The sequence below is a fragment of the Vicia villosa genome, linkage group LG6 (assembly GCF_029867415.1).
Source record: "Vicia villosa cultivar HV-30 ecotype Madison, WI linkage group LG6, Vvil1.0, whole genome shotgun sequence".
Lineage (NCBI taxonomy): Eukaryota > Viridiplantae > Streptophyta > Magnoliopsida > Fabales > Fabaceae > Vicia > Vicia villosa.
The window spans coordinates 71,281,479-71,294,972 of NC_081185.1; the positions used below are offsets into that span (position 1 = coordinate 71,281,479).

Sequence of the window (13,494 nt, forward strand, 5' to 3'; positions counted from 1 at the left end):
TATTTTTATTATTATTATCATTATTATTATTATTATTATTATTATTATTGTTATTATTATTATAGTTTTCTTATTATAATTACTATTATTACTATTATTATTATTATAGGTCAATATAATTTATTTAAACGTCAAAATAATTGTTTTTAAATACAATAACTTTTAATTTAAATTAACGTGAGATTTCTAAATTTAGACATAATTTATTTTTTAAATTAAAAAAAATCAAATTTTATAAAATACATTTAGCGTCAGATTTTGTAAGTTAATTTTTTTTTTAAATTTAAGTAAACATCAAGTTTTTAAATTTTCAAACAATATTTTTTTAAATTTAAAAACGAATTAAAATTAACGTGAGATTTTATAAGATTAATATAATTTATTTTTTAAATTAAAAATAATCAAATTTTACTAAATAAATTTAGCGTTAGATTTATTAAGTTAAATTTTATTTTTTTTTAATTTAAATAAACATCCAGTTTTTAAATAAAAAATAATATTTTTTAAACTTAAAAAAAATTAAAATTAACGTGAGATTTTATAAGATTAACATAATTTATATTTTAAATTAAAAAAAAATCAAATTTTACAAAAAATATGTTAACGTATTTAAATAAAAAATATGTTAATGTATTTTTAAAAAAATGTTATTGATTTTTTTAATTTAAATGAATATCAAGTTTTTAATTTAAATAAATAAATATGCAGTTTTTAATTTAAATAAATAAATAAATATGCAACTTTTCTATTATTAATTTTAATTTAGTAATGTTTATATGTTAATGAGGGGGTGCAGGTTGCAAAATTAAAATATAATGAGGGGGTGCAGGCAGCAAATAGCAATACCAAAGATAATGCATTTGTTAATTTGCTGCATTTCTCATTTTGCTTCCCAACAATTTTTCTTTTATTTTTTCAATTTTTTCAGCACTCAATTAATGCATAATCATTGGCTTGCAGCATTTTCAGCTTTACTGTACAATTTGCATTGGAAACAGCAATGTGAGAAACTATCATTAAAGCATTTTTATTGTGTGTGTTTGGTACACCATAGCATCCATGGGCCCAATTCAATCCAATGGTACCCCAATTCAATCCAATGGCAGAAAAGCATTTGAAACAAAAAAAAAAATTAAGTCTCTCACGGTGAGAGACCTAAACAGGCCTCTCACCCTAGCCTGAGCCTATAACTCATATGTGGAAGACATGAAAACATATACCAACATATACCAAAAGCAAAATCATATGTGCAAGACATGAAAACATATACCAACATATACCAAAAGCAAAATGAATGATTTGACAGGTAAGAAATATTGAATAATGTAATAGGACCACTAAAAACATTTGATGGGTTTATATCTATATTTATTTTATTGGAAGAATATTGATGTTTACCATTAGATAAAATTATTTTTATCAAAATATTTTTTGTTCAATTTTATAATTTTTTTATTATAAATATTCAATAATAGATTGTAATATGAAATTGATTTTTTTATTTAAATAATAATAATTATTATTTTTTTATAAGCAAGAGATTTTAATAATGAGAGTACTAGGGGTACTCTAATCCCGCTTACAAAAGACTAAGAAACAGCGCTTGGAAAACCAAAAATTACCCACCAACTGAAACTACCCCTCTAAGACCAAAGGGTTTAAGCAAAAGTCGTAGTAGTTACACTTGGAATAGATAGTATTACCGGCACACGACCACTTCCAAACCTTGAATTTAATGTCCCATCCCAAATCAGAGGGACACGCTTTAGCGTTGTTGAAGATAACATCATTCCAAAAACACCAAATGCTCCATAGGACCGCTAACCAAATCTTAATAGCAAAAGCTTTTTTAATCCCACTATTACAACAGGCTTGAGTCCAAAGTCCCAAGCTCACGACTATATCCCCTCGTAAATCCGCCGACAAACCCAACCACTTAAAAATCTCTGTCCACACCAAACGGGAAAAACGGCACTCTAAAAATAGATGATTACAACTTTCAGTAAAATCCAAGCAAAGAACACAAAGAATATTATTAGAAGGAATAATAATACCTCTGTGGATTAACTCTTCCTCCGTAGGTAAACGATTATGAGTGCATCTCCAACCGAAAGCTCGAATTCTATAAGGAACAGGAGCTTTCCAAATAACCTCAAAACAAGCAGAGTGATCATTGTTCCAATCCTCCCCAAACCGTAAAGAAGCCAATAATTTGTATCCACTTTTAGTCGAGTAACTCCCATCCACTTCTGGCCACCAAACAATTGAGTCCGCTTCCGAAAGAGAAGGAGAGATACCGTCGAGTAACATGAGTAACTGCTGCCATTGGAACAGCATCTCCGGGTCTGCCGCAGTCACCCCGAACTCTCCCCAATTCCAACCTGCAGAATTCCAACATCCCATGCTAGCCACATAATCGCCTTTGAGCTTGGAAGCACGGAACAGAGTCGGGAACACCTCCTGCAAGATACCCGCATTACTCCACTGACAACTCCAAAAAGGAACATTGCAACCAGTCCCCAAAATAGCCCTGCAATTAACCGAAAAAACAGGAGACGGAACCCCACAGGAAATTGTTTTGAATTTGTTGGATAGCTTTGCAAACCTTCCCTGGGGCTTTGAAAAAAGAAAGTTGGAAAATCGATAAGCTAGATAAAACAGATCTAATCAAAGTGATTCTGCCGCCTAAAGATAAAAATCTGCCCTTCCAAGCTGCCAGCCGCTTCTTGATTTTTTCGACGAGAGGGTTCCACCAAGACACCCTTCTATGATTATTACCTACCGTGATGCCGAGAAAAGAAAAAGGAGTGCCCTTAACTTTGCAACACAGGAAATTAGCTGCAGCGTTAATAAAGTGATTGGATAAGTTAATACCGATAATCTGACTTTTGTGAAAATTAACTCCTAATCCTGATATCGCTTCAAATCCTCTCAGCACTGCCTTTAAGCCCCAAACGTGACTCCAACTCCCCTCACCCACTAAAAGCGTATCGTCCGCAAACTGACGGATGTCAATATTGCAGTTATCGGCGAATTTGAAAACAGAAAACAACCCACTGTTGACAGCTTTTCTAACCAACGCACTCAGCCCTTCCGCAATGATAACGAAAAGAAACAGAGATAGAGGATCCCCTTGTCTTAAACCCCTCCTCACCTCAAAATCTTTGGTCGGACTACCATTGACAAGAACCGACATCCAACTCGAGCACACCAAAGCCTCAATCCATTTAATCCAAGTCACCCCGAACCCCATCCTTCTAAGCATGAAACAAAGAAAATCCCAACAAACGTTATCATACGCCTTTTCAAAGTCCACCTTGAATAACAAGCAGCCTCTGTTTTCCTTGACAGCCAAGTCCACCACTTCATTCGCAACTATAACACCGTCGAGCATCTGTCTACCAGGGACAAACTCACTCTGAGAGGGATAAATAACAGAGTCCAGCACCCTTTTCAATCTGGCAGCCAACAGTTTTGAAATAGCTTTGTAAAGACAGCCCACAAGACATATAGGGCGATAATCGTCAAGATGGATAGGATTGGGCTTCTTCGGAATCAAGGTGATAAAAGAGTACACGACCGCTTTAGAGAGGATAGAGCTTCTATGGAAATCGTTAAAGAACCGACAGAAATCCTTCTTCATAAATGACCAGCATTTTCTAATGAAGAAAAAGTTATACCCGTCCGGCCCCGGACTCTTCGACCCCTCGCAACCCCACACCGCCTCCTTGATTTCCAGATCAGAAAAAGGTTCTTCCAGCTTCCATTTATCGATGGCAGAAATGGACTTAATCGAATCACCATCCAGCACCGCTCGCGTCCTATCATGCTCAGCAAATTTAGACGAAAAGTGACTCCAAACTTCCTCCTTAATGTCGCCCACTGACTCCAACACACGGCCTCCTGTCGTGATGCTACTAATGAAATTACTCCTTCTCCTAGTCTTCATAATGGCGTGAAAATACCTACTGTTAAGATCTCCCTCTTTGTCCCATTTAACTCTTGATTTTTGAAGAATCATATTCTCCTTAATCTTCATGTTCATCCACATCCTGCTTGTCGCCTTGCTTCTTTTATCCACCAATTCCTTGAAACCCTCCTCAGAGACCGTATAAAGAAGTCTGTTAGCTTCGTTCATATCCTTTTCATCTTCCTTAATTTCCAAATTGATTCAACCAAACACCTCTAAATTCCACCTCCTGAGACTATCTTTCAGTAATCGCAATTTTTCTTTAAGGATATAATCACCTCTGCCCGATACGACTAACTTCTCCCACTCCTTCTCAACAAAAGGCAGAAAATCCTTGTCTTCAAACCAAGAGTTATTCACCAAGAAAGGTTTGGGACCCCAATTTTCTTTGTTAATAATAATCCACACCGGACAATGATCGGATATAGATCTAGACCCGATCCGCTGACCCACAATCCCCCATCTACAAATAAGAGAGTCCTCCACCAGAAAACGGTCTATTTTACTCATGAATCTGCCATCGCCACTATACCAACTGAACTTGTTGCCACTGCTCGGGACATCGATAAGTCTGCTTTTGTCGATGAAGGAGGAGAAGCAATTAGATTCCATCGACCTACCTATACAGTTCCCTTTCCTCTCCCTGCTATCCTTCGTAGCGTTAAAATCCCCTCCCATCAGCCATTCGCTGTCAGCATATTTAGTTTTGAGCAAGAGAAAATCTCTCCATAATTCTTTCTTGCCTTGAAAAGAACAGGGAGAATATATGTTACAAATATAGTAGTAACTGTCCTTCAACCAAATCTTGATCCCAATGTATCCAGTCCCTTTGAAAGAAAAAACTAGATCAAAGATATTCTCCCTCCAGAGAATGACGAGACCCCCCGACCTGCCTTCAGACTTTGAGAAAGACCACCCCACATTTTCATTTTGCCACAAACTACCTGCAATAACAGAATCTATAACTTCCAACTTCGTTTCCTGCAAAAGAAAAATATCGGCATTCCCTGACTTGATAATCTTGCTGATGCAGTTCCTCTTGAAAGAGCTTCCTCCACCCCTAATGTTCAAAGAGCCTACAATCATCGAAACAAATTGACTGTCCCCTTCTGACCATCCTTCCTCTCCCTATCCTTTCTTTCCATAGCCTCGATCCTTTTCAAAAGATCCCTCTCTTCTCCTATAGGAATGACGCCTAACTTTGATACTACAGACCATAACTTTTCCCCCACATTAGATTCCAAGAGCTCTTGGTTTCTGAAGTTGCAATTTATCACATTTGAGTCTGATAAGATATAATCGCAAAGATAACTTCTCAGGATGTGGTGGTGTTATTCGAGATAGTAGTGGCGACTAGATATGTGGCTTTTCCAAGTTTATTGGCTCGTGTAGTGCTTTTATGGCGGAGGCTTGGGGAGTTTTTGAAGGCCTCAATCTCATGTTGGCTAGAGGTTATGCAAAGTGTAGCAACCTGCTTTAAAATTTACGTTTAAACGAGAGTCGCCACCCACTACTTGTTTTAGGCAAGTGAGAAACCTTAAAATGAGATTTTTTGGTAAGTAGGTAGATTAGGCAAAGGGAATGTGTTAGACATCTTTTGCCTACCTTGTACTCAAGGGGACCCATTTAGCCTTTAGGTTTTAGGTTTTAAAAAAATACGTGAAAAATTTGGAAAATTGGGAAAAAATCCCCAAGGGTTTAGAAAATAAAATTGTGATAGTAAATTTAAACCAAAGTGTAGCAACAATAGCCTTATCATCACTGTCCAAAATAAATATTTTTTAAAAAAAGGGCCTCGTATGAAATCATTGGCCAAAAGCATTGTAAAAAACATTTTGAAAAAGGAAGGCCTCAGGTATCATCATTGGCCAAAAATATTGTAATTCTAGATAAAGTATTTGAAAGAGGTTTTTTTAAAAAGGGGGAGGCCTCATATGAAATCATTTGCCAAAGGATAAACCCTTTTTGTTTTTAAGGGGGACCTCATATGAAATCATTGGCCCCCAAAACATAAGATTTTTGATTAAAAAAAAGGTTTAAAAAGTTTTGTGTAAAAGAGAGAAGGTTTGTCGGTCGTTGTCTATTCAGTCAACGAGACAAACCTCCAAGAGGGAGAAGAAGTAACTTAGAGAAAAAATGGGAATGGAAAGAAAATGTTTTGAAACAAATCGTACGTGAAACCAAAGAATTCTCCCCCAAATAGGGTTGCAAAGGCCCTATTTATAACGTTAGAAATTAGGTTAAAAACCCAAAAAAGGAAATAACCCAATAGAAAAAGCCCAAAATTTGATATGTTGAAACAAGAAAGAAAATTAGTAAAATTTGAAGAAAAATGCCAAATTGTCACTTGCGAGCTTCAAACCCATGACCTTGTGTTTACAAGCTTTGCTCCTTTACCTATTGTGCTATATTATTTATTCGAAATATAAAACTAATTAAAAGTATATGAAGTGCAAGCAAGTATTTCCTATTTAAAAATACAAATAATTTTAAATAAACTATTATATATTTTTAAATAAATAAAATAAATAAATCTAAAATTCAAAATGTTAGTGTAAATAAACCAAAAAAATTAAAAAACCAAGACGTTAGTGTAGATAACGTAATATTTGAATTGATTTGCACAGTTACCTAGGGCGGCGTCTCATCGACTGCACACGTACTTGTCCAAATAGAGTGAACACGTGTTCATCTTCTGGAACAGTTGGTGACAGCTGTTTTGCTTTAAAAGAGATTCTGAATCAACTTAGATAATGAAACGTCAGTAATAACAGAATCAGAACTTTTAATTGATTAACATCAGAACTTCTTATAAGAAGATAAAACAAAATCATTTCAGAACTAATCCATACGTCAGAACTTCCCATCTTCTCATTCTGGGCATAAATCCATATTGATATTCTTCAGAATGAACTTAAACCTATCTTCAGCAAGGGGTTTTGTAAAGATATCAGCCCATTGATGGTCTGTATCAACAAAGTTCAAAGATAGAACACCCTTCTGAACATAGTCCCTAATGAAATGTTTGATCTCAATATGTTTATCTTTGGAATGTAAGATTGGATTCTTAGATAAACAAATAACAGAAGTATTATCACAGAAGATAGGAATGTTACTCTCATATATATGATAATCTTCTAACTGACTCTTCATCCAGAGCATCTGTGTACTACATCCAGCAGCAGCAACATATTCTGCTTCTGTTGTAGAGAGGGCAATGGTAGCTTGCTTCTTGCTGTACCAGGAGATCAGATGACTTCCAAGAAATTGACAACTTCCAGAAGTACTCTTTCTTTCAATTCTATCTCCAGCGTAATCAGCATCACAATATCCTACTAAGTTGTAATCTTTAGATCTTCTGTAGATTAAACCAACATTAGTAGTACCTTTCAGATACCTCAGAAATCTCTTAACAGCTGTTAAGTGAGATTCTTTAGGATCTGATTGGAATCTTGCACACAGACACACACTGAATAAAATATCAGGTCTAGAAGCAGTAAGATATAGAAGAGATCCAATCATACCTCTGTACAACTTCTGATCTACCTTCTTACTTACCTCATCCTTACCTAAGATACACGTTGGATGCATAGGAGTCTTTGCTTCTTTGCTTTCAGAAAGATTAAACTTCTTCAGAAGTTCTTTCACATACTTGGTTTGGTGAACATATGTTCCTTCGGATGTTTGATTGATCTGGATCCCAAGGAAGTACTTGAGTTCTCCCATCATGCTCATTTCAAACTCAGCCTGCATATACTTAGCAAACTCCTTTCCAAGTGTAGCATTAGATGTTCCAAATATAATATCATCAACATAAATTTGGAAAATTAAAAGATCCTTTTTAAAGGTTTTACAAAAGAGAGTAGTATCCACTTTTCCTCTAGTGAAACCATTATCCAGAAGGAAAGAACTTAATCTTTCATACCAAGCTCTAGGAGCTTGCTTCAATCCGTATAATGATTTCTTTAGTTTAAAAACATGATCTGGAGACTTAGAGTCTTCAAAACCAGGAGGTTGGTGGACATAGACTTCCTCATCTATATAACCATTTAAGAAGACACTCTTAACATCCATCTGATATAGAGTGATGTTATGTTGAGTGGCAAAATAAATCAATAAGCGAATAGATTCTAACCTGGCCACTGGTGCAAAGGTTTCTGTATAGTTAATACCTTCTTGCTGACTATAGCCCTGAGCCACCAGTCTGGCTTTGTTTCTTATAACTTCTCCTTTTTCGCTTAGCTTGTTTCTAAAGACTTACTTTGTACCAATGATGTTAAATCCTTTTGGTCTAGGAACAAGATCCCACACATCATTCCTTGTAAATTGATTTAGTTCTTATTGCATGGCAATTATCCAGTCTGTATCTTCTAGAGCTTGATCAACAGAAGTTGGCTCGATCAGAGAAACAAGACCTAATTGACATTCTGCATTTTTCTTAAGGAATGCTCTTGTTCTGATAGGATCATCCTTCTTTCCAAGAATGACATCTTCTGAGTGAGCAGAGGTGAGTCTAGAAGATCTTCTGACAGTTGGCTCTTCAGAAATTCTGAGATTCTCTAAAGAAGCAGCAGCTTGATCTTCTGATCCTTTGCTTCAGGGTTCTTCAGCTTCTAATACTTTGCTTCTTGGTTCTTCAGCTTCTGAAATTGAGATATCTATATCTGCAAAATTCTCAAACTGCTTTGGCTTTTCAAGACCAAGCTTATCATCAAATTTGATATTGATTGACTCTTCAACAATCAATGTTTCAGTATTGTATACTCTGTAGCCCTTAGAGCGTTCAGAATATCCAAGAAGGAAACACTTCTGTGCCTTAGAATCAAACTTACTCAGATGATCTTTAGTATTTAGAATAAAAAAACACATCCAAAAGGATCAAAATATGAAATGTTGGGCTTTCTGTTCTTCCACAATTCATAAGGAGTCTTATTAAGAATAGGTCTTATAGAGATTCTATTCTGAATATAACATGCAGTGTTTATTGCTTCTGCCTAGAAATGCTTAGCCATATTGGTTTCGTTGATCATGGTTCTGGCCATTTCTTGTAGAGTCCTATTCTTTCGCTCTACAACTCCATTTTGCTGTGGAGTTCTAGGGGAAGAGAAATCATGGGCACTACTATTTTCTTTGAAGTAAACCTCAAAGAATCTGTTCTCAAATTCGTCACCATGATCACTTCTGACCTTTATGATTTTACACTCTTTCTCAGATTGAATCTGAGTGCAGAATTCAAAGAACAATGAATGAGACTCATCCTTGTGTTTCATGAATTTTACCCATGTCCAGCGACTATAATCATCTACGATGACTAATCCATATTTCTTCCCTCTGACAGATGTTGTTTTGACTGGGCCAAACAGATCAATGTGCAGAAGTTCTAGCGGCCTAGAGGAAGAAACAACATTCTTAGACTTGAATGCAGGTTTGGAAAACTTCCCTTTCTAACATGCTTCGCAAAGAGCATCTGATTTGTATTTCAGATTAGGGAGTCCTCTAACCAGATTTAGTTTGTTAATCTGAGAAATCTTTCTCAAACTAGCATGGCCTAATCTTCTGTGCCAGACCCATTGCTCTTCGCTAACAGACATAAGACAAGTTACCTTCTGATTCTTAAGATCTTGAAGATCAATCTTGTAAATGTTGTTCTTTCTCTTGCCTGTAAATAGGATTGAGCCATCCTTCTGATTTACAGCCTTACAAGACTTTTGATCAAAGATTATGTCATAACCATTGTCACTTAATTGACTTATGGACAACAAGTTATGAGCTAATCCATCTACCAGAATAACATTAGTTATAGAAGGAGAGTTACCAGTACTTATGGTTCCTGAGCCAATTATCTTGCCCTTCTGATCTCCTCCAAACTTAACTTCTCCAGCAGATTTAAGCACCAGGTCTTAGAACATAGACCTTCTTCCCGTCATGTGTCGAGAGCACCCAGAGTCCAGGTACCATGACATGCTTTCCTTTTTCTTCTTTGCAGCCAAGGATATCTGCAACGGGAATAATATTTTCCTTAGGTACCCACATTTTCTTGAGTCATTTCTTGTTAGTTCTCCTCAAGTTCTGATTGAACTTGGGTTTAGCATTATAAACAATAGGAGGTACAACATGGTAATTCTTATTCTGAGTTACATGATATTTTCTAGGTTGTGTCACATGCTTCTTAGTGTGTGTAATGTAAAAGCTTTTAGCATGTGATGTGAGCCAAATATCATGGGAGTGGCCATACTTGAACTGATCATACAATGGCTTGTATGTGATTTTCATATCATCAACAGGTTCAGGTTTGTATGGGGTTTCACCCTCATAGCCAATGCCAACTCTCTTGTTTCCACTAATAGCATATATCATAGAGGCAAGTTGACTTCTACCAATACCTCTAGATAAGAACTTTCTAAAGCTCATGTCATATTCTTTAAGAATATGGTTCAGACTAGGAATGGACTTTCTGAGTCAGAAGGAGATCCAATATCTTTGGATAATTTTAAAACTTTTTCCTTCAGTTCAGAATTTTCCACTTCCAGCTTCTTAGTTTCAGATTCAAATAGTTTTTTTAGCCTTTTGTATTTGATACTAAGATGAGCCTTGAGTTCCAGAAGTTCTGTTAAACTGGAAACTAACTATTCTCTAGATAGTTCAGAAAATACCTCTTCAGAATCTGATTCTGATGAAGATTCTGATCTATCATCAACTGTGGCCATCAGCGCAATGTTTGCCTGCTCGCCTTCAGAGTCTGATTCTGATTCTGATGAATCTGAATCATCCCAAGTTGCCATAAGACCTTTCTTCTTATGAAACTTCTTCTTGGGCTTCTCCTTCTAAAGCTCTGGACACTCATTCTTATAGTGACCTGACTCATTGCACTCAAAGCAAGTGACCTTCTTCTTGTCATATCTTCTGCTTCCAGAAGATTCTCCTTTTTCAAGCTTCTTAGAACTTTTGAAGTTCTTGAACTTCCTATGCTTGCTTTTCCAGAGTTGGTTTACCCTTCTGGAGATCATGGATAGTTCATCTTCTTCTTCTAATTCTGATTCTTCAGAATCTTCTTCTTCAGCCTGAAAAGCGTTAGTGCATTTTTTATAATTAGATTTTATTGCAATAGACTTACCTTTCTTCTTAGGTTCATTTGCATCCAGCTCAATTTCATGACTCCTCAAGGCGCTGATCAGCTCTTCCAAAGAGACTTCATTCAAATCCTTTGCTATCTTGAATGCAGTCACCATTGGGCCCCATCTTCTGGGCAAGCTTCTGATAATCTTCTTGACATGATCAGCCTTTGTATATCCCTTGTCAAGCACTCTTAATCCAGCAGTTAGAGTTTGAAATCTTGAGAACATTTTTTCAATGTTTTCATCATCCACCATCTTGAAGGCTTCATATTTCTGGATTAAGGCAAGAGCTTTGGTCTCCTTGACTTGGGCATTTCCTTCATGAGTCATTTTCAATGATTCATATATGTCATAGGCAGTTTCCCTGTTAGATATCTTCTCATATTCAGCGTGAGAGATAGCATTCAGCAAAACAGTCCTACACTTGTGATGATTTTTGAATTCTTTCTTTTGATCATCACTCATTTCTTGTCTTGTCAGCTTTACTCCTCTAGCTTTCACTGGATGTTTGTAACCATCCACCAGAAGATCCCATAAGTCACCATCTAATCCAAGAAAGTAACTTTCAAGTTTATCTTTCCAATATTCAAAGTTTTCACCATCGAACACTGGTGGTCTAGTGTAGACATTGTTACCATTTCCATTGTGTTGCTCAGCAGAGCCAGAAGTAGATGTAGGTGTTGGAATCTCACCAGCCATCTAAATTATGTGTTTTTCTCTTCCTGAATATTTTCTAACACGGTTAAGTGCTTGCACCTTAGAACCGGCGCTCTGATGCCAATTGAAGGATAGAAAAACACTTAGAAAGGGGGTTTGAATAAGTGTGACTTTAAAAACTCTTAAGATAAAAACAATTGCACAATGATTTTTATTTTGGTTCGTTGTTAACGAAACTACTCCAGTCCACCCCCTTAGAGTGATTTACCTCACCTGAGGATTTAATCCACTAATCAACCTTGATTACAATGGTTTTCCACTTAGATACCCTCTAAGTCTTCTAGAGTATTCTGATCACACCTTGATCACTCTAGGAACCTTTTACAAATTAATGTAAACAAATTCTTACAAGAGTATTACAATGCTTCTTAATAAGCTATAATCACAACTGTTATATTTCTCTTAAGTTCTAAGCTTAAATCTCACTAAGATATTACAATGAAGTGAGGTTGAAGATGAAGTTTGATAGCTTTTGAATTCAACAGAGTTTCTGTATTTTTGCACAAAGAGTTCGTATTCAGCTTCTCATCAAAACTTCTATTTATAGGCGTTTTGAGAAGATGACCGTTGGGAGCATTTAATGCGTTGCGTGATCCATACAACATTGCATTTAATGTTTCACTCTTTTGTCAACTACCTCGAGCCTTGCTTTTCCTACTTTAACTGACTTTGCCTTTAATAGCTTCTAACGTTCCTTTTGTCAGTCAGCGTAGCCTGCCATCTTGTACTTGTTTCTGATCTGATGTTTGTAGATACAACGTTTGAATTAATCAGAGTCAAACAGCTTGGTGCAGAGCATCTTCTTGTCTTCTGACTTTGAAGTGCTTCTAGCGTGATACCACAAGAACTTCAGTGCTTTTGCTTCTGATATCAAGTCCTTCTGATGCTTCAATAGACCATGTTTTGATTCTGCTTGACCATCTTCTGATGTCTTGCCAGAGCATGTTCTGATGTTGCATACTTGAACCTTCTGAGTCAGTGCTTCTTGCGCTGAATTGTGCATACTCTTTATATATTTCCTGAAATGGAAAATGCATAGGATTAGAGTACCATATTGTCTTATACAAAATTCATATATATTGTTATCATCAAAACTAAGAATATTGATCAGAATAATTCCTATTCTAACAGTTTTTACCACAACCTGAACAACCACCATCACTAGGGTTGTTTTCGGTCTGGACCGGTCCGGGTATCCAAGGTCCCGAGAGTTGGACCGAACACTTAACCGGGTAAATCGGGACCAGACCAAAACAGTAATGGTTAAATTTTTGAACCGAAACCGATCCGGTACCTTCTGGTAAACCGAGACCGGACTAGATACTTGAGGAATTGGTATTGAAAACCGAAACCGGACCGATAATTTTGGATCGGGTATCTAGACCACCCGAATTAGAGAGGAAAAAATGAAAATTTAAAGCAAAATTCACATAATCAACTCACATCATTTTCTCATTCCAATTTGAGTATTTGACATTTAACATTCACATTAAATTTGACATTCACATTACATTTGATCAAAATTCACATAATATGATAACAATTCACAAGTTCAAAATAGAAAGTTGATGCAAATAATTAAAACTTGTTCAAACATAAGTTATACAAATTTTGTTTTCAAAATAATACAAAATATCATTACATTTGTTAATGCCTCAGAACAATCTCATCATTGGCATTGCAATTATATCT

General features: G+C 36.0%; 1 protein-coding gene across 1 annotated transcript; it reads right to left on the reverse strand.

Moving 5' to 3' along the window:
* Positions 1 to 4,171: 4,171 nt before the first annotated feature.
* LOC131613848 (uncharacterized) lies at positions 4,172 to 5,056 on the reverse strand. The gene has a single exon (XM_058885484.1). The coding sequence runs from the start codon at positions 5,054 to 5,056 to the stop codon at positions 4,172 to 4,174; it is 885 nt and encodes a 294-aa protein (XP_058741467.1).
* Between the last annotated feature and the right edge of the window lie 8,438 nt (positions 5,057 to 13,494).